We start from the raw sequence: 26546 nt of genomic DNA, 5'->3' as shown, positions 1-26546 counted from the left end.
TGGTGCTGATGGTGGGTTTTGGGCGGTGCTCCGGCGCGCTGCTCAGTGAGCGACGGTCGTATGATATATGGGGTGAATGAATGAGTAACAGAGATGGTGCTCCGGCGCCTTGAAAATCAAGGGTCGTATGATATATTGATGAATGGATTTTCCTTACAAACTAACACTACTCCTAGGAAAGCAAGTAAAGATATTAAAAGTGCATTACAGGAAAATATAATTTGCTCCGTGGGAGGCTTTTGTTTGGTGTTTGAACCCTGTGAATGTAGCTTGAGCCTTGTATTTATAGGAAGAGTTCTTGGAGGAGTAATCGAGGCTAAAAATCTGCATGGTGGAGCCTGATTAGAGCAAGTGGGTAGTCCAATCGACATTTGGGATCGTGAAGTATGGTGGTGTGACCCCATAAATCTCGGTGAATCTCGGCCACCGCCCTGATCGTGGGTTCTGCGCTTCTGGCAGTGGAGACGCATTTATTGTTTCTGATAGTTGGTGACCTAATCTCTCAAACTGCAAGAATTCTTGTGAGAATGTCTGCGTCTAATCACTCTAATTCCTATCACCAAATCCTGACTTCAATCACTTCCCACCTTCCCTCGTGCATTAAATGCTTATTCGTGGCCAGTGGGTTTGTTGCAATAAACAGAGGCATTGCTTCATTAAATGAAGCGTGGGACCCTGCTGCCACTTGATGATCTGACGTTAGTACCTTTGGCCGTGATTTTGTTCGACTTCAGCCTCGGCCTATAATCAAGGCCGAGATGATCATGCCTTCGCAACTTTTCCTTTGCTTTTTAGGAAGGCCAAACATCTTGGCGAAACGCCGCGCTTTAGCTTCACGAGCAAGTGTTAGGGCCGAGAAAAGGGGCTCCTTCGGTGAGTTCATGGCCGTGATTTATTAGGCACAAACAGTATATCGTCTTAGAAAAGCTCTCTATGGGCTGAAGCAAGCCCCTAGGGCTTGGTATGATCGGTTGTCATCCCATTTCCTGAATAAAGGGTATGTCAGAGGAGCTGTTGATAAAACTCTATTTGTCAAAACGACCAAAAAGGATTTGATTGTTGCCCAGGTTTATGTCGACGACATTGTTTTTGGGTCTATGTCTGAATTGCTTGTAAAAGAATTTACTGAAGTTATGAGCAGCAAATTTGAGATGAGTATGTGTGGGGAGCTGAGCCCTTTCCTAGGCCTGCAAGTCAAGTAACAAGATCATGGTATCTTTATTTCTCAAACCAAGTATGCAAATGACTTGGTAAAGAAATTTGGTATGAGCTTTGACAAACCAACAAGGAATCCCATGGCTACAGTCAACAAAGTTGATGCTAACCCATCTGGAAAATGTGTAGAACAAACACTTTATCGAAGCATGATTGGAAGCCTCTTATATTTAACAGCCAGTCGACTTGACATCTCATTCAGTGTGGGTGTGTGTGCTCGTTTTCAAGCAAATCCAAAGGAGTCGCACTTGAATGCAGTCAAGAGAATCATCATATATGTAAGTGGTACTCCAACTTTAGGTATATATTATTCATTTGACTCAAATTCTGAAATTGCAGGTTACACCGATGCGGATTGGGCTGGAAACGTTGATGATAGGAAGAGCACATCTGGAGGGTGCTTTTATGTAGGTAATAATCTTGTGCCTTGGCATAGCAAAAAGCAAGCTTGTGTTTCCTTGTCTACAGCCGAAGCGGAATATATCGCTACCGGAAGTTGTTGCACACAATTACTATGGATGAAGCAAATGATGAGTGATTATGGCATTCAGCAAGGTACTTCAACTCTTTTTTGTGATAATCTGAGTGCAATAAATACTTCCAAACATCCAGTTCAACATTCATGAACAAAACACATAGATATTAGGCATCATTTTATTCATGAATTGGTTGAAGAAAAGGTAGTAAGTCTTGAGTTTCTTTGCACAGAAAAACAATTGGCTAATTTGTTTACAAAACCATTAGACACTGTTCGTTTTGAAACTCTCAGGAAGTCTCTCGGTATTTGTTCCATTGAATGAACTCCCTCTAATTTTTTATGCATTCAAATTTCATTGTTGTATGCCCATGTCGAATAGGTTTATCAGTTTCTGGTATTTTTATGTTTTTTTTGTAGCTTTGTAGTACCTCATTGCACTGCATTTTCAATTCCATTGTCATTAGCTTGTATTTCTTTGAACTAAGATTGGGTTTTCTAGTCTAAGTGAGGGCCTAACTATGAGACACATGCTCTTCGTTGATAGATATTTTTCTATGTTAGTCTCTAGCATTCATCCTTGCTTAGCCAAAATTATCATAGGCTTTCCTTGATTCTTGCACACGCACACCAATATGAGCTATATGAATGCCTATGTTGCAAGATTTTATTTTAAACAACAATGATAGATATCTTTGGAGCTTGACTCAGGTTATCCCAAAGTAGCCGGACCTCTTACCTAACTAGTGTCGAGGGTCGCGTCAAGTACGGGATGGCTTGGTCCATTTTTACACTACTACAAAAAACAAAATAGACGACGGGGATCCACCGTCGTTGTAATGCTTTGAAATCCGTCGTTAAATCGACCGCCGTCTATTTGGGTGTCAAACTACGACGGCTTTTCACCGTCGTTGTTTATCTGTAAAGACGACGATTTTTAAAGAAAATCGTCGTTGTTTAAAGGTAAAGATCGTTAATTATAGGATGAAACCATTTTTATAAAAAAAAACAATCATCTTTACTTCACAATAGACGACCCTTTTTTAAAAAAAAACCGTCATCTTTACATATAATAGACGACCCTTTTTTTTAAAAAAACGTCATCTTTACCTATAATAGACGACCTTTTTTATAAAAACCGTCATTAATTATCTGTAAAGATCATGATTTATTATAAAAACCGTCGTCTAATAAGTTCCCAAATTGCTACATTTTAGTTCTTTTTTATTTCCTATGATGCTATACAACGATTTTAACTAGAAAACCAACCATAATGCTTTATTAATGAATATATACACTCAAAAATAGTTTCTTTCATTAAGATATTTTGTTTTGTATATTGCTACATCGTGGAATATATTGCTACATCGTGGCGTTTACGAAAGATATTTTGGTGGCAAACAAGTAATGATGCAGCATTGCAACTCTAACTTGTGTCATTTCTCTATTACTTGTAAAATTTATAATTTTAAAAAATTATAAAAATATGATGTTGAAGCTCTAGTGAATCCTTTGAATTGTTTACGAGCCATATTTTATTGTGAATTTTAAACTGTATCCATAGAAATTGCTTGATTACATGACTGTACTCGCCTCTGTGAAACATAGTTCAAACCCAGATTCCATTTTATACCTGCAACATACACCGTTTATATAAGATATACTGAAACTATTACAAAAACAATGAAGATACAGACCTGATACCCATATCCATACTATTCACACTATCATCAACACATTAAGATACAGAAATGATACCTACTAACTTTATTGTCAATACATTAAGATATATAAGTGATACCTACTCAAACTATTATCAACACATTAAAGTACATAAATGATACCTACTAACATTATTGTCAACACATTAAGATACAAAAATGATTCCTACTTACACTATTATCTACACATTATGGTACATAAATGATACCTACTCAAACTATTAACAACACATTAAGATACAAAAATGATACATACTCACACTATTATCAACACATTAAGATATATAAGTGATACCGACTCACACTATTATCAAGTCATTAAAGTACATAAATGATACCTACTAACACTATTATCAACACATTAAGATACAAAAATGATACTCATATCCATACTACTCACACTATTATCATAAGTATGAAAGAAAAAAGAAATACGGACAAAGAACAAAATACAAAAGAAAAAAGTGACATTAAAAAATATAGACAAAGACCATGCCTAAATTTTGTTTTGTATATATACAGACAAAGAACAAAGTTGACATTAAAAAATACCCAAGAAAAAAAAAATGAATTGGAGAGGAAAAACAAGCTGTATAGAGAAGGAAGTAGAGCATTAGAGAGCCAAATAGTAGACAAAAATCCATAATCATGGGGTTATTATAACCTTGAACTCTAGTAACTGCCTTCTTATTTTCGTCACCAAACAAAAATAAAAAAGATGTCAAATTTTCTTTTACCTGTTTTCCTATAGTCACAACAATCTCATTTTGTTCTCTTATATCTATCACAAACCTCAACACCAGCAACTACCACCTATAATTAGTCAAACCATGGACCTCCTTTTCGACTGAGGAGAACGACCACATCTTTTAAAAGGCTGAAGGACTGTGATCTTACTACTTGATTATTTATAAACATATAACCAATGAGCTCATACCAATAGTGGAAAGAGGTGATTAAGCTCTCCAGGATCCTAATATTAACGTTTTATATTTTACTTTCAACACATAAAATACATCTAGATTAAAGATTCAAATGATTTACTAAAACTAAAACACAAAACCCGGAAATTTCAGAGCTTTGCTCCGAAATCTGTACATCCATACATAGTCCATACACACACAAATGCATACACATGGAAATTTGATATAGAAAATAAATCTCAAAGACCCTTGCTATAGAAAATCAAGTAAGACTAAAAAATAAATCTGCTATAGTCTTTAGGAAACTCACAATACCTCTTGATCACTTACATGATGAAGGGATGTTTGCTTCAATGACAGATGCTTCTACAACTCTACGATCTCCTTTTGCAGTACAATCAATGGGCACGAGTCTTGTCTCCATGTTCTGCACTTATTATCACATAAAATATGATATCCTTATGTTTATTCCTCATCAAGTGGCTCTGTACATGGTCTTTTACTATTCTATATAGCTTTACAGTTGTGTTTACATTTTAGATTAATACAACAACCAACAGATCAAAATGATGCATTAATCCCAACTTTAACCGTACATATCATGTATTAATCCTTGTACAATTAGGACTCCTTTAGCTCAATTGTTTAATCTACCCTTACACTCTGTATGAGCAACAAGGTGAGTTGTAAATGGACTCTACTTCTGCATTTGAGTTGTATTCCACTAGGATGAGTGTAAAGCCCTCATTTATGCTTACAAATCAATCCCAAAGTGGCAGTCTTTAAACTAGATTATAAAGAAGAATCAACGGAAACCCATTTAAGCCAATACCAAATTGAATTCATATACAGAGCAATTTTACATATAACCCATCAAACTATAAATTAGAGAAATGTACCTCGTCATCGTCGTTCCCATTTGGTTGCTTCTGAAACCAATTGATGTTCAGCACATAGACGGACCCAACAAGCAAAATCAAACATAAAATCGAACTGGGTATTCTAATTCAAACTTTTTAAATTCTAGATCTACCAAAGAAAAGAGAAAGGACCTGGACTTGGGAAGTGGGAGTGGGGTGGTTGAGATTATCAGAGATAGAGGCCATGGCACGCATGAGGGCCAAAATTGTGACTGCGAAGGTTAGCAAAGCATTGGCTCTCTACCTAGATTTCCAAGTGGGGGTGGAGGAGAGGAACTTGTAGCTTATTAAGTTGTAGTGGTGTGAGGAAGGGGGTGAGTAGATGCAAAGCCAGTTGAGCTTGGAAGAAGAATTGACGTGAAGAAGGAGAAGAGAACGAGGAAGATGAAGGGGGAGAGAATATGGGAGTTTTTGGGGTGGAAATGGGTTGGATATTTCCCCCATTTCTGCTGAAGATTTTGGGGTTTCTCTGGTAAAAGCGGAGGAAGGAGGAAGGAAGGAAAGAAGAAAGGCGTGATTGAAAAAGGCGCGGCAGGACACGTGGGCAAAGAGGTAAATGCAGCATACCCGTTTCTACATTAAGCTTGCTTTTCCTCTTCAGCCGTTCAAATGATTTTGGATGGCTGAGATTGATTCTCATATAGCGTTCTTACATAGGTGTTCTCACCTGATCCGAGTGGGGATTTCAGCTCATTACCAAATCATTGACAGCAACAGGCCCAATACGAAATTACAAGATTTGATGGCCCAAGACTTAATGGTCTCATATGCACCGGGCTCGTCTCACATCTCAAGATCAGTCAGTCTCAAGCCGACATTCCAAGACCCAACGGTCTTGAATACAATGGACTCGTTCATAACAAGTCTCAAGCCCAACGGACTTATCTATTAAACAAATCCAGTTGGCGAACAATTGGTGCAAAGTCTCAAGTCCGCAAATTATGGATTAATAGGCTTAAATTCTAAAAATGCCCATTAATTCTCAATTCATCAAATTGAAGCCCAAGTGGTACAAAACCACGCAAATTAAACCAAATATTTGGAACTACGCCGGTTTGATCACATCAAGGGTACATAGGCAGTCTACCATACCAATAGACGCAACTGCAGCCAAATTCGAATCCTTGGTTTATTCTAATCAAATTCGCCAAAATACTTTTCCAAGTGCAAATGTCAATTTTAGGAAATTAGTGGGTTAATCAAAATTGCTCATTATTTTTCTTGGACATTGACAATAAGAAATTCTCATGGGTCATCTACCCATGCAAATTTCAAATGCAAATTTCAATGAGATTAAATTCAAATCTCTCAAACACAAATTCTCAGTTAGTGGGCCACACTTGCCCATTAATTTCCAATTTTTCCCATGGGTCATCCACCCATGCAAATTTCAATGAGATTAAATTCAAATCTCTCAAATACAAATTCTCAATTAGAGGGCCACACTTACCCATTAATTTCCAATTTTTCTCATGGGTCATTTACCTATGAAAATCTTAAAATCTCCAAATTGTCTCAAAGACACAAATTCTTAATTAGTGGGCCACACTTACCCATTAATTTCCAAATCAATTGGAACTACGCCGGTTTGATCCCATCAAGGGTACATAGGCAGTCTACCATACCAATAGACGCAACCGCAACCAAATTCGAATCCTTGGTTTACTCTAACCAAATTCGCCAAAATACTTTTCCAAGTGCAAATGTCAATTTTAGGAAATTAGTGGGTTAATCAAAATTGCTCATTATTTTTCTTGGACATTAACAATAAGAAATTCTCATGGGTCATCTACCCATGCAAATTTCAATGAGATTAAATTCAAATCTTTCAAACACAAATTCTCAGTTAGTGGGCCACACTTACCCATTAATTTCCAATTTTTCCCATGGGTCATCTACCCATGCAAATTTCAGTGAGATTAAATTCAAATCTCTCAAACACAAATTCTCAATTAGTGGGCCACACTTACCCATTAATTTCCAATTTTTCTCATGGGCCATTTACCTATGAAAATCTGAAAATCTCCAAATTGTCACAAAGACCCAAATAAACTACGTTGGTTTGATCCCATCAAGGGTACGTAGGCAGTCTAGCATGCTAATAGATGCAACCGCAACCAAATTTGAATCTCTGGTTCATTCTTAACCAAATTCACCCCAAACACACATCAAAATCGAATCCCTGGTTTATTTAGCTAAATTCACTCAAACACACTCTCAATCAAATTCATACAAATCTTTCCTTTGCAATGAGTCATTCATTCATTACAATTCTTTGAACTACGAGTGGCTTGATTCCCGCAAGGGATACGTAGGCACCCTGAGGTTGGACTTGGGAGCAGCTACAAAACCGAACACACACATTCTGTTTATTTATGATGGAATCAAATGGTTTTCCCTTGAAGCAAGGGATTGTAATTAAGAGACTTGTGTCTCGAATGGGTCGAACTAGGGGTGGGCACGGTACGGTATGGTACGGTATTGAGCCCGTACCGCTACCGATACCGGAAATTTAAATCGGTATGGTACGGTATGGGATTATCGTTTGTCAAAATTGGTACCGTACCATACCGTACCGTGTCGGTATCGGTACCATTTCGGTACAAAAATGACACAACTAAAAAATGAACCAATTCAATATTCAACATATTCATTTACCAAAATAAGTGATGCCTAAGTTACAAATTCAAAGATTCAACATATTCAATTATCAATATCGAAATCCTAATCAACATATTCAATATCCATCAACATATTCAAGATCCAAATCAACCAAATCCTAATCAACATATTCAATATCCAAATCAACCAAATCCTAATCAACATATGCAATATCTATCAACATATTCAATAGAAAATTATATATCTGAATAGTATTCGGTACGGTACGGTATTGATCGGTACCAAATACTTGATACCGCTACCATACCATACTCTATTGGTACGGTACGGTACGGTACCGAATATTGATCGGTACCGAATGAAACGGTATGAAATCGGTATGGTACGGTTCGGTTAGGGTACGGTTTCGGTATTTCGGTTTTAGATGCCCACCCCTAGGTCGAACCTAAAATAATAAAACCCCATTATTTAATTAGTGGTGGTGAAATTATGTTGGGAGGTTCACATTTTTCTTCAACAACAACACTTGATGCTGTGGGTTCTCATTGTTACTCTTCAATTTTGACTTGATATCTCCTTACAAGTTTTGCTTAGAAATCTCGTTTGTGGCACTGGTTTGAAAAATTCATATCTTGTGTGCCTCATTGCTCATTCATTATTACCTGTGTTTTTTCATACATTCATGGGAGAATTCATACTTTGGAACTTTTGCCTCCATTGTTCTTTCTGAGAGTGGTTTTTTGATGTGCAAGTGGTTATTTACTTGAGGGGGAGTTTGCCATTACCTATCTAAAAAAGGGGGGGTAAACGTTATGAGTTTTATTTTTACTTACTTATTGTATTTTCAGTCATACATGCTTTTCACTGGTTATTTTTGGTTTACTGGTGCAGAATTCAGGTTACCATCTATATTGCAAGTGGTCATGTTTGAGGAATTCTTTTCACTCACTTGTAATTGGTTAAGGGGGAGATTGTTAGGACCAATTTTTGGTATATTGGCAATTTCCTGTTACAAAAACATAGGGTAGGTCTTTCAGTGTAACCTACAGTTTCATGTGACATTCTGCTATCCTAGATCAGTGTGGCTCAGAGACAATACTAAGGTATGTTTTGCATCCATGCATTCTGTTGAGGCCCAAAAAATCAACGGTTCGGCCCAATGCAATACCTTATTGAGAAGAAACCCGATTTGGGCACGCGAAAGTTCGTCATAGGCACTTGCACACATGTCACGCCAAGCAAATAAGCAACACGCCACGCTACAAGCTTAAGTGGGCCCAAGCCACGCAAGATGCCTGGGGCTTGCTTGAGTGGGTTGTGGTATGGATGGTAATAAGTTGACATGAGGCCCATTGATGGGCCAAGAAATGGAAGTCCCGGGGTTGCTTGGGAGCCTCGGAACTCAGGCCCATTTCTTAGGCCCAAACATGTGGATGAGCACAAAGAGAAAATATCCCAACCAAAATAGCCTATTGACTCAACCAAAAAAGCCCAATGCTTGATAGAGATAAACCACTTACTCAATAAACCAACTTGGCCTATACAATTACAATAGAAGAGCTGCAAAGCTCCAGCACCTAGCTGAAGAACAAAGCCACGAAGGAAAGTCTGGAGGTTCACTATGCAGAGTTGCTGGGAAGCTCCAGCACATGGGAGGAACAAGTTTCAAGTAAAAACTTATAAAGGACCAAGGGATATTGGAGCGCAGATCACCATTTGAACCAACATGCATACCCATTCTCTTTCCCTCATCAGACCTGGCCATAAAAAAAGAAAGAAAGGAAATGAAGGAGATGGTTGAAAATGGGAGTTCTGAGGCAGCTGCGGGAAAGGGTCTTGAGCTCCCAAAAATCCATGATTTTGTGCAAATGGGCAGAGTGGATTTCACTAAAATAGGATGATTGAAGGGATGAGGGGAGAAAGGAAGGGAAAGACTTGGCCAAATTGGATAGAAGCCATTAAGGTTTCTTGAAAAGGGTAGCTTCCAGCGCTTATAAAAAGAGGCATTTCCTACCCATCATCACAATACACATCCAGAGAGCAAGCTTCCTCTCTTACATGCAAAACCCAGCAATTTCGTGCTCCATTCTCCCTTCTCTCCCATTTTCCCTCTTCTAGCAGACTGTTCTCACATTTGACAGAACCTCTGTCAAGCTGTTGGAAGAACACTTAAGACACCCATTTCTTTCTCCCCCCTTTTTCTCAGCCAAACCTGCTTGCAAACCTTCCATTTCTTACCTTAACACTCCCTTTTCCCCCCAAGTACGCATAATTTTCTCTTCAGTGCTAAACTCATGTCGATTTTGCTCCCATGCCGCAAGCTTCTCATGCCAAGCCAAGAATTTATCTGTAAGCAGCCATTATTTTCGTTGGGGAAGGTAACCAAGGTGTTTCCTAAGGCTATACAACCCTTTCGAAATATTTTGGGGTCTGATCTTTGAACTCAGACACAAGGGGGATATTTTCCTTAGTTTTCTCCTTACGGCAGCCCAGGCCCGCAGTAGCTGCCGGAACGAAAAAGCCCATACACATTCATATTTGCATATTTGCAAGATCATCAAAAGTGGTTGTCAGATGTACAGGACTGATATATGGTTTCAGTCTTACGTAATCCAGTGCTAGACATCAATGAGTTTTTAATGATGGTTTTATAATCTTTAGTTTGATGTTTATTTAAGCAAAAGGGTTCTTTTGTCTTTATAGCTAGGTTTTTAATTAAGTGGCTTTATTTGTTTTAAAGAAATAATTTATTTGTTAAAAAACCCATTTTTGCTAAAAGCCTTTTTTGGTCTCTGACCTAGTTTTTAAGCGTGTAATATAAGAAAGGAACTTAGCCGTTTTGTTGTGCGGGTCTGCAACGTTGAATAGCAAAGAACGACAAAATATTTGCAGAGAGGTTTTTGAGAGTTCACATTGAAAACTCATGTGGTTGTTCCTTGTTAGCCTCCATGAGTGATTAAATCATCATCTTTTCATATATGTGTGAGTTCATGAGCATTATGCATGTTGGTGATAAGCAATCGTGCCTTGAGGTGTGAGCAGCCAAGACCAGAGTTGTGCCATCTCTTGTTGACAAATGAAGACAAGATCGCTGATTGGGTTGAGTAGCAAAGGCGAGTAGGCAAGTCTGCTTTGTGAGCGTTAGTTTTGTGAGTTGAGACTTGTAGATTTTTTGTATTTTTTCTCATAGTGATTTGTTCTCCGGCATAGTGCCCGCAGTTGTTTTCCTCATCTTGAGGTTTTTTTACTGCGTCAACATATCGTGTGTCCCTTTGTGCAATTGTTTGCGTTTTTATTTGAATTTATTCTGCTGTGTATTCTAGAGTTTTTGTTTACAGGATTGTTGCAGTATTTCAATCTTGCTGTGGTGTTTAAGTATTAAGAAACATATCGGTTGGCCATTCTAAGGAATTTCACAAAGTATGTTTAAGTCACGTTATGTAAGTATGTTTAAGTGATGTGCATGCATTCATGCACTACTTGAGCATGTCGTGTTTTTAAGAAATAATCCCTAGAGAATCCTTGGTTAATATGAGCCTTTATGTTTGGGAGTATAAGTATGTTATAAGGCTCACATTTTTGGTGTCGCCATTGGGTGGCTCACATTTTTGGTGTCGCCAGCGGGTGACTCAAGGCTCCCTCCTATATATATATATATATATATATATATATATATATATATAATTATTCTCTTATCCGGATGTCCGCACATTATTATCGTGCGGATCCTATTGTAAAAAGGCAGGAAAACAGAGAGGGATAGTACAAAATACACAGCGTCCGCACGATAATAACGTACGGATGTCCGCATAAAAGAAGCACGTTCAATGGGCCACTAGTATCGTAGGATCGTTTTAGTGCAAGATTTTTAAGTTAAGGCTATGTGTTAAGTATAAGACTGTATTATATTCATATATGTATTGTGGTCTTTGTGCTTGTTTGAAGCACGTTCATACTACTTACTAAGTGAATCTCACTAGTAGTTTATTGTGGTTCCAGATACAGACGTTAATGAAGTTGCTTAGGTGGCTTAGCGGCAACAGTCTTGGATCTTGGTCCCATAGGGTTTCTTTCGCTAGTCTTATTTGGAAAATAAGAAGTTTGAAAAATTACAATGTCTAAACTTGGTTTTTGCTTCCGCTAGTTTTAATTAAATATTTTAGGAGCTAAGACTTTGGAGTCGGCCTTTGGTTTTATCTAGGTTTAAAATAAATAGTTTCCTTTGGGTCTTTCTTTATAAACCCTATTGTTCTGAAGTGGTTCTTAAGTAAGTAAAATAAGTAACATTTTCTTGTGTACGTAAGGGGTGTTACAATAGTTGTGCTCATTACTTTTATTGTTTTATGGCATCAGTTTATGTTGTATTTTTTCTTATTATTATTTTCATGTTAGATGATGTAAGGGTCTCAATTTAAGTTCCATACATGGCCGAACTTGATTTTTGCTACTGTGTTTCTTTGTCAAACCTACAATAAGGGTTTTTTTTTTGTTCTTCTAAGAAAGTTATATTACGGTACGAAAGAGTGTTTTTTTTTTTTTTTTTTGGTTAAATACAAGTTAGACAAACTTTATGGAAAGTGAGAGTGGTACAACCTTAACTATTATTGGTATTTAAGGACGAAAATGCAAAATGGGGTTATTTCAGGGACGATTGCCAAACTTACCCTATTTTTCTTATTTTTGAAAAAAAAAATTGATGTCTAAGTGGTTCATAATTGGGAGAAGGGTGGGTTGGGTAGGGGACGGAGGAAAATGAGAAATAATATATATATAGAGCTTCAATTGACACACCCCCTTATAGGGCCACTTCGTATTGTATTTCAATTATTTGAACAATTTATCTTTTAAGTACTCTGAAACCATTTGACCACTCAATTATAATAGTTTCATTTTAGTGTCACCATGCTCATCTATTTTATTGGCCACAACTAGATGTCTTAATGGTTTTGAATTTATCTAACTTTTTACAAGAATGATCTATGAATGAATACTTGAAAAATAGATGGTTCATGACGTTGAAATAAGTGTACTCCACAATGTGTTCCTCAATAAATAGGATTGTTTATATATAATTAGTTCTAAAGAAATAATAAAACATATTTTGTTTGATAGACGTTGATCTTTTATTATTTATTTTTTCATTTAGCCAATCGAAGGTTAAGAGAAAATGTATAAATCTAAGTCAATATATTTTCTTTAACATCTTGTACATTTTAGTCATTATTCGTCAATGGGGTCTAGTCTATTGAAAAGGGCTTTTTACTTGCAAACTAGTGGTCTTAAGTTCGAATCCGCATGGCACCTTAACAATGTGTGTGTGTGTGTGTGTGTGTGTGTGTGTGTGTGTGTGAGAGAGAGAGAAAATCCACATCTCCCAATATCGCTTGTATAAAAAATTAAAAAAAATGGTGATTATTCTGCCAACACAACAAATAAATTTTTTTAAAGCTGCATCTATACAAACCAACGGAGTGGAAAAGGACCAAACTTGCATACCAGTGGTCTCTGGTTCGAATTTCTATGGCACCTTGATAGTGTGTGAGAAACTCCCCTCCCCCTTCTAGTTTAGACTATCACTTGTACTAAAAAAAACTACATCAATACAAACTTACCCTTGTTGAAGAAAAAAAAACTTTATGTACTAATATGAACTTTTATTTATTTTTTCTTTTTATATAAATACTTTCTATAGTAATTGCGATAAGAGATGTTATTTTGATTTAATTACTTTCTTTACTAATTGCGAAGGAATCTAGGAAATCAGGTAATTCTGGAGATTTATTAGAAGGAAATTTATTAATGAATACTTGAAAAATAGACAATTCTTATCATTGAAATAAAATTTGTAGTGTACTCCACAATGGGATTATTTTTAAAGAACTAATAAAACTTCTTTTTTTTTTTCTGTTGATCTTTCATTTTTATTTTTGCATTTGGCAAATTGAAGGTTAAGAAAAAAGTATAAACACAAGTCAATATACTTTCTTTACGAATCTGATTAGGACGTAACATTTTTAACATCGTGTACATTTTAGTGATTATACACAGTGACATCACTTTTATAATAAAATTTACCAAAAAGAAATTTAAAATACAATTTACCAAATGCTTAAACTGGTAATTTTTTAGCAACACAAAATAAAATGAACTTTTTTAAAACCTGCATAACAAACCGACCCTTGTTGAAAAAAAAAAAAAACTCGATATACTAATCAGATATGAAATTTATATATATATGTAAATTCTTTCTATAGTAATAGCAGTACGAAATGTTATTTTGATTTAATTACTTTCTTTCCTAATTGCGAAGGAATGTCAGAAATTTTGTAATTGTGGAGATTTCTTGGAAGGAAATCTACAGCGCAACTAGTAAATACTACCTAACACGAACCAAGCACAAGAGAAGCCCCTCAGTAATTTGTATAAATAAATAAAGAATCAAGACCCTCCCCATCTCCACCTTTCATCTTTGATATTCTCCTCAACAATCACACACAAAACAACAAATGGCACTCAAGCTTCATGGCCTTCCCCTCTCAACATGCACCGGTCGTGTCTTAACCATTTTCCATGAAAAAAGCTTGGATTTCGAGCTCGTCCCTGTCAACCTTCCTGCTGGAGAACACAAGCAGCCTGCTTTCCTCGCCAAAAATGTAATTATTTCTTCTTCTTTTTTTGTGATGTTTCAATTCAATTAATCGCACAAGTCATTCTTTTTCGTAGCCTTTTTTTTATTTCTGATTTGGTTTCGTTTGCAGCCCTTTGGACAGATTCCAGTGCTAGAAGATGGTGATCTTACTCTTTTTGGTAATTATTCTTCAATTTATTATATATAGAACAGTATGTATAATTGATAATATTGCTCTAGATCCTCCCTTTCGTTCCCCTTCTCCTGGAGATCTGGATTAATGCAGCGATCTTCATGATTTTATTTTCAAACCATGCACCCTCTGTGAATTGCACTCTTGAATTTGATTGAAATTAGGCAACATTCTTCTACGTCCAGCAGTTTTTAAATTTTTAAATGAATAAGCCGTTTCACAAACTAAAGATCATGGAATCTGTAACGGAAAATCAATAAAGGACTGTACGATTGGAGGAGTGGGGAAAACAATCGGAAAAACAAAAATAAAAAGCTATTTATAAATGTTTGTCTTGCATCAATCTTATCCGAACCCTTCCTATTTTGATTCAATTTTTTGAGGAACCTTTTTTATAATATTTTTTGGAGAACATTCTGAGTGTACCTTTACTATAGTCTATAATGTATTCATAATACCCATGATTATTTTATGACTTTGGTTTCTTTGTTACGAATTTGAATACCAACATAACACAATAACCGCAAGAACGAAAATACTTTCTTGGAATTTGGAACTCCTACTTTCACTATCAATTACAGTTTGACATGTGTGCAAAATGTTTTGTGTTTTTGATGAATTATTTTTGCAAATGTGTCAATCTGTGATTTGCAGGAACAAGAGAATCGTCTTCTTCTAAAGAACGGGAAGTAGTGTCCTTAACCATCTGACTTTTTTGTGTGCGCATATATTGAAGCTTTTAGTTTCTTTCCGTACTCATTTGTGGAACAAATTGTTTTATTGAATGGCAGAGTCTAGAGCTATCACAGCATATGTGGCTGAGAAATTCAAGGACACTGGTGCCGATCTGATTAGGCACAACAACCTGAAAGAGGCTGCATTAGTGAAGGTCTGGACAGAAGCGGAGTCTCAGAACTTCAACCCTGCAATCTCTGCCATTGTCTTCCAATATTTGGTGGCGCCAATGTACGGCATGACACCAGATCAAGCGGTCATCGACGCCAACCTCGAGAAGCTTGCGAAAGTGCTGGATGTGTACGAGGCCAGGCTGAGCAGCACCAAGTACTTGGCTGGTGATTTCTATAGCCTTGCTGACCTAAACCACCTTCCCTACACTCATTATTTCATGAAGACTCCATGGGCTTCGTTGGTCAATGAGCGCCCCCATGTTAAGGCTTGGTGGGAGGACATTTCTTCTAGGCCTGCTTTCAAGAAGGTGGCTGAGGTCATGACCATAGGACAGAAGTGAATGAATAATGGAAACTAGAAAACTGCTAATAGGTTTAGGGTTTAATGGATATTTGGAAGGAGGCAGACTAGAATTCTCTCTCTCTCTCTCTCTCTCTCTCTCCACTGGAATAACCAATAACATTATTGTGGGGTTGCTTTTGTTGAATAATCCATTATAACACTACATTTTTGGGCTTAATATTGTTTTTGTTTTTATATTTGCTTTGGGCTGGGTTCTGTTTACAAATTAATATTAAATGGTGGTCTCTGCAAACCCTTGTTTCTCATAACACCCAACCCAACCCAGACCTTTTTCTTTTCTCTTTCTCTGGACACCCGCAATGTTTTAAAATACACCAAAGCTAACCTTCTTTCTTCTTTAAAACTATAAATAAAAATAATTTTAAACTTCAACCAAGAAAAAAAAAAGATCAAGAAGCCGCAGCCACCATGGTGACCAAAAAAATCACTGGCAACCTCCAATTTGGATCATTAATGGTACCTCATAAACAGTAGTAACTTGCAAATATGAGCTTTGCCAAGTTGGTTAGAGCGGATGTGCTCTTCATTTTGAACCCGAATTCGAAAATAATCTATATATATAAAGCAAAAGGCAGAGAGTGGTGAAACATTCAAAATACCAGAAAATGCCCTTGATTAATGCAAATATTAAGAATTGAAATTATTAATTAAATAAGGATAATATGGTAAATTCACACTTTTTCATATTTAAAAAAATTAAAATTAAAAGAAAAATCAGATAATGGCCTATTTTTATAGAACACAACTACCCATTATCTTTTTTAATTCTAAAATAAATTTTAATTTTTTTTTAAAAAAGCCTCTCGCAGGCGCAGAAGCGCGTGCGGAGAGGCTAGTAATAATAAACAGCACCAACTTTAACAGATGCATCCCTCAGGTTTAATGGGCCTTTGATTGTATCCAATGCATTTTTGTGGCTCAATTACACTTTGCATCTCTATGGCTTTTGGGGCCTGTAACAGTTTGGTTCCAATCTTTTAAAATTGGCAGAATTAAAACAACCTTTAAAATTGCAAATACACCGCGCCCTGTTCGTCCAACAAACTATTACTTTTGAGAAGGCACTTGGTGGGGTGATACTTTGCCACAACAAACATCAGTAACCATAATTCTGAACCTTGATCAATTAATTTATCACCTTAACAACTCTATTTACTCCTGAAATATTATTTCTCCATATTCTTGCTAGCAAAATGCATGCATAGAAGCAAAGCTATGGGTATACTATTCAAAGAGTCGACCTAAAATGGATTGGTAATCCATTATGCATATATGATAATCATTTACAATAAGAGTTGCTTCAGACCATACTTTTCTCATCAAGGGGAGTTTGTAGGGGAAACACTCACACAAGCCTCTCTACCAATGCACCATACTCGTGCTCGACTTGGTGTTGCCGTCACAAGGCTGTCTTTAGCCACACTGTAAGAAAATTCTAAGTCGATACTACTCAAAGTCGAATCAGAACATCGGCGATCCCCCTTGTTCCCATCAATGAATGAGTATCTAATGTTTTGGCCAGCCATTGAAGAGTTATGGCTGATATTAATCCATGGAAAGTAACTTGATGCTGTAAATGAATTGGGATTGTTCAAAGCATCTTCTTGCAAAACATCTCCTACTCTAGACAGTATGCTGAAAGCCAAGTTTCCAAGTACTCGAGAATATGCTTCCAGAATTGAATGCCCAACATCCTGTAGAAATTAGGAAGGTGACCAAAATTTATCATGCTTCTGCAAGTTTACGATAATGCAACATGAAGAAATTTATGAAATTCAATGATCAATGTTGATTTTCCAATCAAATAGTCAAGCCTTTATCTAATGGATGGTTATGAAGCTTACCTTGCCATATTGGACTTTTGTAACATCAAGAAAAGTTTGGGGAAGGTTGGGATATCTGGTTTTCAGCTGTTGTAAAAGTACTTCTGCTCGGTCCAATAGTGACTCCGTCTTATCAATCTCAGACAACGGATCCTTAATGAAGGACCAAGATGTTCGAACAGGAGATCTACCACTAACTTGTTCTGTAATTCTTTCTTTCCATGAAAATACAGCAGCTTCCAGCCGGTTAATGACCTCAAGGGCATTGTGTTCAGATTTTAGGTTAAGTGAATTGACCATTTCCTCAGCTGAGTTTGTTTCTGCAGTTAAGACCCTGTATAGTTCCTCACCAAGGCTTGCTTTTCCAGACTTAATACATGAAAAGAAATATAATTATGACCAACTCAACAAGGTCTACTCAGTCAAAAAAGAAGAATCTGCTTCTTTTTCCTTTAAAGTTACTTTGTGGAACAAACTACAAGGTTAGTTCATCCTGCTAGCTAATCTACTGTTTAATCACCATCCTTCATAAGAAAAGAACAATATAGAGTTTGTTTTAGAAGTTGAGATGGGAACTACTCTGCACCAAAGCTTAGCAATATGTTGACTCAATGTCTTCATATGTACAAGTAAAACTAAAACCAGCCCATACTGAATTGATCTTCACAATGATCAGAAGAGCATAATATGTATAATTATCAAGCACATGATGATTTTTACTCGGATTAGCTTTTGATTTTCCCAAATTAAAAAATTTGATATGTTGTACGTAATTAAGAATGCTCTGATAGAAAAAAAGCTTCATTACCTTCGGAAGTGCATCCCTGATAACAGTTGGCACAGGCATTTCAAGCAGAACACTTTCATTGATGGATCTGGCAGCCTTGAATACTTGATGAACCACCCTACCCTGATTCAGCAATTTCTGTTTTGCTGTATCAGACAGCCCAGTAGCTTGTACTTGGGGTACTGGGAGCCACCATCTCTTGCTCTGACGTGAAACTTTGCTCCTTCCTTCTGCCCGGCTACCACATTCTGCATACCAAAACTCAGTATTGACCATTGACTCAAGTGTCTCCTGAAAAATTGAAGATTAATAAGGGGAACACAAGTCAATAGTTAAAGTGAAAATAAACATTAAAAAAAAAAAAGTAAAGTTCCATCCCATGGATATTGTTGGCAATGAAGAGACCACCTACAATAAGCATGGAGTCCAACTTTTGAAGTGCTGGAAGATTCATGTGTATGTCTGCACGGGCTTTTGGGGTCATAATCTGCAGAAATAAGAATCAGTCACACATCTCATCATCCTGTATTACATGTGACGACTCAATATAAACACAACTGAACTGAAAGGTACCTCTAACATCCGACCATTTGCACCATTTTGCTTAGCAGGAACCAGCTCAACCATATAGTTCGTAGGGGAGAGCAACCAGTCCATTTCTCTTCGCCATTTGCTTTTTCTCTCTTCAGGTAGTGGTTCCAGTTTCCACAGCTCTCCAAAAACCGTTGCTGCAAGTGCAATTTTATGTCCATATCAATGTGATGAATACGTTCTGTATCAATTATGAAGACAATTTATGCCAATAATTTTGATGAGTATGTTGGTTGTTCTTAATGAATGTCAATCTCATGAGCCACATGAATAGACAATATTGTATGTCCTATTGAGTATTCTACCATTTTCTTTCTACACCAGTACAAAATCATGGGAAAACATATAAAGGTTACGAAGATCCCTTTTTCCGCTGGTGAGAGAAGCAAATATAAAGCAAACCTGCTAGATTTGTGATGGCATTTGACAGTGCTACCGCTGTGCTGAGGCCCTTGTATCCTCCTGTGACATCTTCACCTAATAACAGCTTTGAAAATTTTTCTTTCATTTCCTCCACGTCTGAATTCTGAAGAACATAAGATGGTTTTTCTTTGACATAGAAATGGTGGGGGCTGTCTAAGGGCTCCCATTCATCCAGTCTTTGTTCATCTCTGTTCACTGTCAACCATTTTGAAGAGAATGATCCAAAAGCATCTTTCCCTGAAGAACAGGTTGAAGCATCATCATCCAGTGAGTCAGTTGCAAACCCATCTCCTCTGCTTGTTGTGCTTTCATTTTCGAGAGATTGGCCGTTGAGAATGCAATTTTCAAGTCCATTGTATGTCATTATCCCTGAAAGGTTCAAGTTTCATCTCATCAGAGAAGTGCAACTAAACAGTGGAAGAGGATAAAAAGACACATAAAATTGGAGTAATATGCTTGAATTTTTTTCTTGGAACCACTAAAACATAGTTTTTCAGCAGAAAAAAAGAAACACAATGTCAGCCACAAGTTTGGTAACAAAGAAGCTATGATATGAGTTTAGTCACTCCATAAGCTATGATAATGCAGGTTCCATAAGAAAAATGGAAGCATGATGACTTCTTGTTCTTATTAAAATAGGAATTGTCTCAAACTAATCCTCAAATCTTTTGTGCAATGTAATGTTCTAAGCAGCAGACAGATAAGAAGAATCACGTCTAGTAAACTTCAATCCTAATACAATTCTTTCTTTTTCCCTGTTTGAAACCATAAGTCAGAAACCATTCCTTAAATGTTCCATAGGTATGTTTAAATGGGCGTGCAAAAATATCCAGATCCCCAGCCTATTCAGCAAAAATTCCTTAGAAACTATTTATCTGTCCAGTCTGGTAGCCTATGTTGAGTTACTTCCCAACAGAGAGAGTAGTGGATCCAGGAATTTTTCCTCATGGAGGCGAGATTAAGAAGCTCTCAGTCCTCATGGAGGTTAACTGCAGTGGCCTATCATTCATCCATTGATTTACTCTTTAGGAAATTTAGTTGCCACTTGAAGGCATTTTGTCAAACAACTTCCCCCATCTCTTAAGAAACAAAACCAAGAAATCAAAGGCCAAACACCTAAAATGTATGGAAAGATAATTAAATTTGTGGGGTCAGTTGACCCCTTTTGCCCCTTAGTGAATCCACCACTGGAACTAGGTACAATTTGGAAGAGATGGCAAAGGAATCTACCTTTGATCACTGTTCAAATTTTAATAAGAACAAAGATTCTAATTCAAAGTAGAAACTTCCCAACTCATACAAATTGGAGCAAAGCAGCAAGGAACCTTCCCAGAACCATCCAAAATAGACTGATAGGTGTTCTTTGGCTTGAAAATATTCTTTTCTGAACAGACAGGTTAAAGAAAACATGGCCTGCTTAAGATGGTAATTATAATTTATCTATCAGTACGTTTCTCTTAACCATAGTGTGGTAGTGGTTAAGATTCTAATGAAAACACAATGAAAGAATACATATAAAACCTGGAAGGAGATCATTGATCAACGGAGGAAATAAAATCCCTACCAAATATTGCATTAAACTTTTCAGATGAAAAGTCATGCATACAAAGACAATGACTTTTGTGTGTCCCACTTACTTAAGTCATTGTCTCATTCAGTGGACACTACCATATATTGCTGGGTCCACCCATTTCAATCAAATAATTAGAATCATGAAATTTTGGGGTCCTATTGATAAATCACAGTCGTTTCAGTTATGATATCTCTATCTTATTTCGAACACACAAAAAAGAAAGATAAAAAGAAACAAAGACAGAAGATTCTTTCCATGCTAAAACAAAGCCAAAAGGTTCAAAGTATGGGACATAGAGCACCATGTAGTTTGCATGTATGAAAATACGTAAACCCATAAGCAGGCCCACTTACAGTACCTTTTGCCATGAAAATACAGACATTGATATATCATCTTTAATTTTTTATAGCTACCTTCTCTTGACATGATCCTAACATTAACTATCATTACCTACTGGCCTTCAAATTTCAAGATTCAAACTGATTTCAAAACATGAGAATGACATGTTTATGTTACTCCTTCACATCAAAGAATACTAAAGAAATAAAATAAAAATACATGAATAGTGTTCAGAAAAAAAACAAAACAAAACAAAAATGAATAGTGAAAATGCATTTGGTCTTCACTTCCCGGAGACAAGAACATTAAAGTCTACCAATGGTACCATAAATTTTGCTACTCAGAAATATAAATACAGTACACAACTGGTTGGGGCCACTCATTCCCGGCCCCTTACGCAAAACCCAGCTTTTCAATTCACCAAAAATAAAAACTAAAAAAACAAAATATACAGTCTGCACCCATGTGGTAGGAAGTAGGTACATTAGACATGACAAATAAAAGCCTAAAAATTTCCAAAGTTGCACAATTTGTTTGTCATATACTGCCTACTAAAGTGACCATATATCTTAAATCACGGAACAATTGAATAATCATAATAATAATAAGGGAGAATAACTACTCCCATAAAATATTGAATACTAAAATATTTTAAAACTTACTCTCTTGCTCATCAAAGTCGATGCTAATCTCTCTGTCCCGGGTGCAACATGCAAGCCCTTTCCTCATCCTTGCTAAACCCTTTTTGATCTTTTTGTTATTGAAAGCTGAGGCACCAAAACAATGATTCCGAAGTATGCTCAAGCAATAAAAGCTGAGTCACCACGCTCTATACATATCAATCATTCCCAATCAAGAACAAAATGTATTAGAATCCACTAAATTATAACCTTTATAAAATATATATATATTAAGCATTGCTAGATAGGTGCAGAAGTGGGTTAGGCGAGTTTGCTAGGGTGCACCTAAGTTCGAATCTCTCATCCCGTCATTTAGATTTAAAAAAAATACATTGGTAGATAGGCATTATTAAATTTATACTGGGACTCAATATGACTTTGAAAGGCCAATACCCAGTTGCGTGCCTTTAGCTCACTTCACTAACATGTGTATTATGTATGTATGTGCATATTTAATTAGTTATTTAAGATTTAACACATATATTTATATATAAAACCCAGTGTGGTAGGCATGTGCAAAACATTATTGAGTCAACATCTACCAAGCTAAAGCACCTATGACACGTTTAGAAGTCAAGCAATCTGACAAGTTTATTTCTTTTCCTTTGCTCCTCTTAACGGAAACATTTTTTCAATTTTTTTTTGAAGTGGCCTAAAATCTGGGAAAGGGGAAGAAGGTTTTTTTTTTTTTTTTTTTTGACTGGTGGTTCAATTGGTACATTACTTTTCTTCTCATGAGTGACTTTCAAATGAAACTTTGTTTTTCTTTTTGGATAAACAGCCTTTTAGTGAACTTTAAAGGAAAAGATCTTTGCAAGTAAAACTGAAGAGACTGATTATAATGAGTGCTTTTTGGACTGACAATCAAATCTCAAAAAGATGAAGAAGGGTTTTTTTTTTCTTTTTTATTTAAAGTCACATCTCACAAAAAGCATTCAAAAGCCTGAGATCGGTCCCTGCATTTACACAGAGATCAGAAAAAATCACAAAATTAAAATCTCACTCATTTTGAACACAAATGCTATAATCTTCATCATTCTGGATTATTATTATGAAATCACTTAAAAGCTGAAACACAAACTTGGAAAACCCAAGAGAAAAAGGAAAGGACCAACACAGAATTGGAGAAAAAAAATAGTGCATTTTGGTTGGTGGTGGTTGGTGAAGCAAGCATATATATGAACATTTGCTTACCTTCAATTTGTCAAGTGCCAATGAATCTTCCCAAGCTCATCACTTCTTCTTCCAACTGCAACTACTTCAATAAATTAAGCAACAAACACCCCCAAAGAAACCACTCATACATTTTGTGATTTGTGTATACATTTGATATGACTGAGAGTGTGAAGGTATTGATTTTTAGAGAGAGAGAGAGAGTAGAAATGTGATTGTGGGAGTGAAGGAAAGAATATGGGGGCTGTGGCATTTAATAGAGAGGAATGGATGCTTTTCAGAGATACAGTAGAGAGGAAGAAAAACAGGGACATAACCCAAAAAGAAAAAAGAAAACAAGCTTTTTGAGAGGCTCCTCTCCTGTTTTTGAACGCATCCAAACTCCATCTTGACCGTCCACAACATCTGGGACCCAGAAACCAGTGGACCGAAATGACACTTACACGGTCAGGATATCTGAAAGAGATTTGCAGGAGGGTCCACCTGACATGATGCTAGTGGGCCCAAAGAAGACTTGGTGAGATCTAATAGGTAGCGCCGAATTGTAATTTCGAAAACACAAATCGGAATGGGATCCATAATTGCCATTTACCCAAAGCATATTTGAATTTGAAGAAAAAATAATAGAGCTCTTTTTCAAATCTTTTGAGTTGTAACTTGTATTTAGTTGAATTGCTTTACGTTTTATGATCTTTACTATTCTTGATTTTGATGTTTCTATAGACACACAAACTTGTATTCGGTTCACAACCTACTAACCGGTAAGAGGCGAAGGCGATGGTCAACTTTGCATTGTATGTATATAAAGAGTAATCTTTCTTTTTGTTTTAGGGTAAATTAGTAATTTAATAAATAATTTGGTAATTAGGTATATTCAGTTAATTTTAGGATTCATTTAGCAGTACTCAAATTATATATGAATGCCTTGATTCGATGTTTGACAATGTAGCATTTAAATTATTTACCCAAAAAAAAACACTATATAAGTAAATGATTTCTCCCTAGAAATCCCAAATCGAGCAATTCCCTCTCTTCCATTTCTAATTCTCCCTATCGATGCCTTCCCACTACCTTCGACCCTTAGATATGGGACCTATATTCACTCTTAGAAACATCTCAGACCTTTCTTTTGTTTAAGGTTTGATCATCTTTCACCAACTAGCTTTCGTATGAAATGAAAAAGGTATACGAATCTTTCTCTCATTCTATGATTCTCTTTATTTAAGACTATATATATCCATGATGTTTGATTTCTCTCATATATTTATTTTATTTAGTCATTTCGCTCTTCATTTGCTATATATCTGGAGTTTTGATTTCTTTCTCTCATCTCTCAATTGGGTTGGGCAATTCGATATGTAAATTTTTATTTTTATTTTTAATATTTGGTTTAATGTTTTTTTTTTTTTCACAGTTTTGTTAATTCCTATGCAAATTCCAAATTAGAAAAAAAATATATATATATATACAAAAAGCTTCTACTTACTTCCCAATCTTATATTTCCCTTCATTGTCAAGAAGGTTGCGACGTCTTTGTTGATTAGCTATTAATTCTCAAATATATATATTGGAATTGTTCTCTTTGTTGCATTAACAAACGTGTATCTATGTTTCATTTTTTTCCTTCACATATGATTCATTAGCGGGTTAATTATGACAGGACCTGCCCCGAATTCCTCGAAATCAAGGACGAATCCCGTAATAGTTCCGACATCAAACCGATGTCGGGCCCACTTACTAAGAAATGAGACTTTCTACCGAAAATTTGGTAATCTTCCCTAAAAAACGGACATTCCCCAAATTTATACCTGTTAAAAATGCAATTAATATATCTCAACAAGCAACATGCACAAGGTGGATTCATACAGTTTACAACAAAGGCCTCCAGCCTCTCAAATCAAACCCTAGCACGGGCGATAACAGAGCAATCTAAGAGTTTCAGTTTACAAACAATAACAAAGTTAAACGGGAGAGGAACGAACAAAGTTTAAACTACTGAAACTCGAGGTTCGAAAGCTCAGGGCTCGGCTCTGCTGCTCATCTCAGTCAACTACTATCTGAGGAGCGCAAAACAGAAAAGTGTGAGTAGACAAAAATAAAGTTTAGTTCATAGTTGAAACCAACATAATATAACCCCCACCAGTTAGAAAACGATGCCGAAAACCATATGCACTCTAACCATCATGGATATATATATATATATATATATATATATATATATATATATATATATATATATATATATATATAAAGTTTGGTCAAAACCACGAAATCTGGAATCCCATAATGATAATTAGTTTCTCAACCCAATCAAAACTTTCATACTAATCCCAAACCATTCTCTCAAGACGCGTGCCCGGCGAGTGAGAAAGTATCCTCACCGATAAATAACAATAAACGAATAGTTATATATATATATATACATAATATGAAATATATAAATATATAAATAAATATATAAGTATGACATCACCTAGTTTGTACTGGGGAAACAATCCAATCGAAGGATTGTTTGACTAGTCCACATGGAAGAATCCTCAATTGACCATGTGGCTAGGGAACGAGCCGTCCAATTGGGACTAAGCTCTCTAGCACATACAACAGAATCCTCAATACTCGTATGCCTATGACAAGTCCTGCGCACAAACTAACCCCGCTAAGGGTCTACGAAACACCCCGTCAAGGGTGCCCGAGTTCAAACATATCCAAGTATCTAAATTTCCAAGTATCCGGGAAGGTACATAGGGTAGTGCGTATAGCACTTCAAACTGACATACTAAAATCCATTTTCTTTTCGTATTCTCACATCAACACCCCACATAACCAACCATAGCTAGAAATTCTCAAAATCCATATATATAAATTCAAGATACTCAAATATGCCAAAACTCAAATATATCGCAAATACTTTACAAAAATATTAAGTTCAACAATTGAATATATAATGAATTCAATAAACCATTAAATCCATATGCATAATTTTTCCATCATAAAACAATGCTTATTATTTGAAAATAAAGTCCACTCACAAATAATCCCACGCTGCTAGACCCTGAGAAGGTCCCGCCTGCTGCGTGCAAGTAACCGGAGTACCTATTTACAAACATGAGCGCTAGATTAACATAAAGCACTTCGAACGAGAACTTTAAATAAAATCCTAGTTTTCTCAGGTTTCAAGCAAGTGTATG

General features: G+C 36.3%; 2 protein-coding genes and 1 pseudogene across 2 annotated transcripts; 2 read left to right on the top strand and 1 right to left on the bottom strand.

Annotated features, from left to right (window-relative positions):
- Window positions 1-1133: 1133 nt before the first annotated feature.
- Window positions 1134-5537, top strand: LOC148294338 (secreted RxLR effector protein 161 pseudogene; annotated as a pseudogene).
- An 8656-nt stretch (window positions 5538-14193) lies between these two features.
- On the top strand, window positions 14194-16132 carry LOC110755366 (glutathione S-transferase F13-like). Its single transcript, XM_021956545.2, has 3 exons — window positions 14194-14529; window positions 14635-14683; window positions 15489-16132. The coding sequence occupies exons 1-3, from the start codon at window positions 14383-14385 to the stop codon at window positions 15944-15946; spliced, it is 654 nt and encodes a 217-aa protein (XP_021812237.1). The 5' UTR covers window positions 14194-14382; the 3' UTR covers window positions 15947-16132.
- A 1073-nt stretch (window positions 16133-17205) lies between these two features.
- Window positions 17206-23675, bottom strand: ROPGEF14 (RHO guanyl-nucleotide exchange factor 14). The gene is made up of 8 exons (XM_021956543.2): window positions 23380-23675; window positions 22168-22334; window positions 19573-19962; window positions 19153-19307; window positions 18992-19066; window positions 18601-18870; window positions 17814-18161; window positions 17206-17663 (listed from the first exon to the last, which is right to left on the bottom strand). Exons 2-8 carry the CDS (start codon window positions 22232-22234, stop codon window positions 17289-17291), a joined length of 1680 nt encoding a protein of 559 aa, XP_021812235.1. The 5' UTR covers window positions 22235-22334; window positions 23380-23675; the 3' UTR covers window positions 17206-17288.
- Window positions 23676-26546: the final 2871 nt, after the last annotated feature.

The sequence above is a fragment of the Prunus avium genome, chromosome 5 (assembly GCF_965620075.1).
Source record: "Prunus avium chromosome 5, drPruAviu1.hap1.1, whole genome shotgun sequence".
NCBI classification, from domain to species: Eukaryota; Viridiplantae; Streptophyta; class Magnoliopsida; order Rosales; family Rosaceae; genus Prunus; species Prunus avium.
The sequence above is the reverse complement of the archived record's forward strand: the minus strand, read 5'-3'. Positions and strand labels throughout refer to the sequence as shown.

What these genes read in the sequence shown, in the direction of transcription:
- LOC110755366 (XM_021956545.2), top strand. Translation starts at nt 14,383, where the DNA reads ATGGCACTCAAGCTTCATGGCCTTCCCCTCTCAACATGCACCGGTCGT. An exon ending in CTGCTTTCCTCGCCAAAAAT is followed by an intron (nt 14,530 to 14,634) that starts GTAATTATTTCT and finishes TTTCGTTTGCAG; the next exon opens with CCCTTTGGACAGATTCCAGT. An exon ending in TGGTGATCTTACTCTTTTTG is followed by an intron (nt 14,684 to 15,488) that starts GTAATTATTCTT and finishes ATTGAATGGCAG; the next exon opens with AGTCTAGAGCTATCACAGCA.
- ROPGEF14 (XM_021956543.2), bottom strand. Translation starts at nt 22,234, where the DNA reads ATGAGGAAAGGGCTTGCATGTTGCACCCGGGACAGAGAGATTAGCATC. An exon ending in CGACTTTGATGAGCAAGAGA is followed by an intron (nt 19,963 to 22,167) that starts GTAAGTTTTAAA and finishes TGAACCTTTCAG; the next exon opens with GGATAATGACATACAATGGA. An exon ending in TGCCATCACAAATCTAGCAG is followed by an intron (nt 19,308 to 19,572) that starts GTTTGCTTTATA and finishes TTGCACTTGCAG; the next exon opens with CAACGGTTTTTGGAGAGCTG.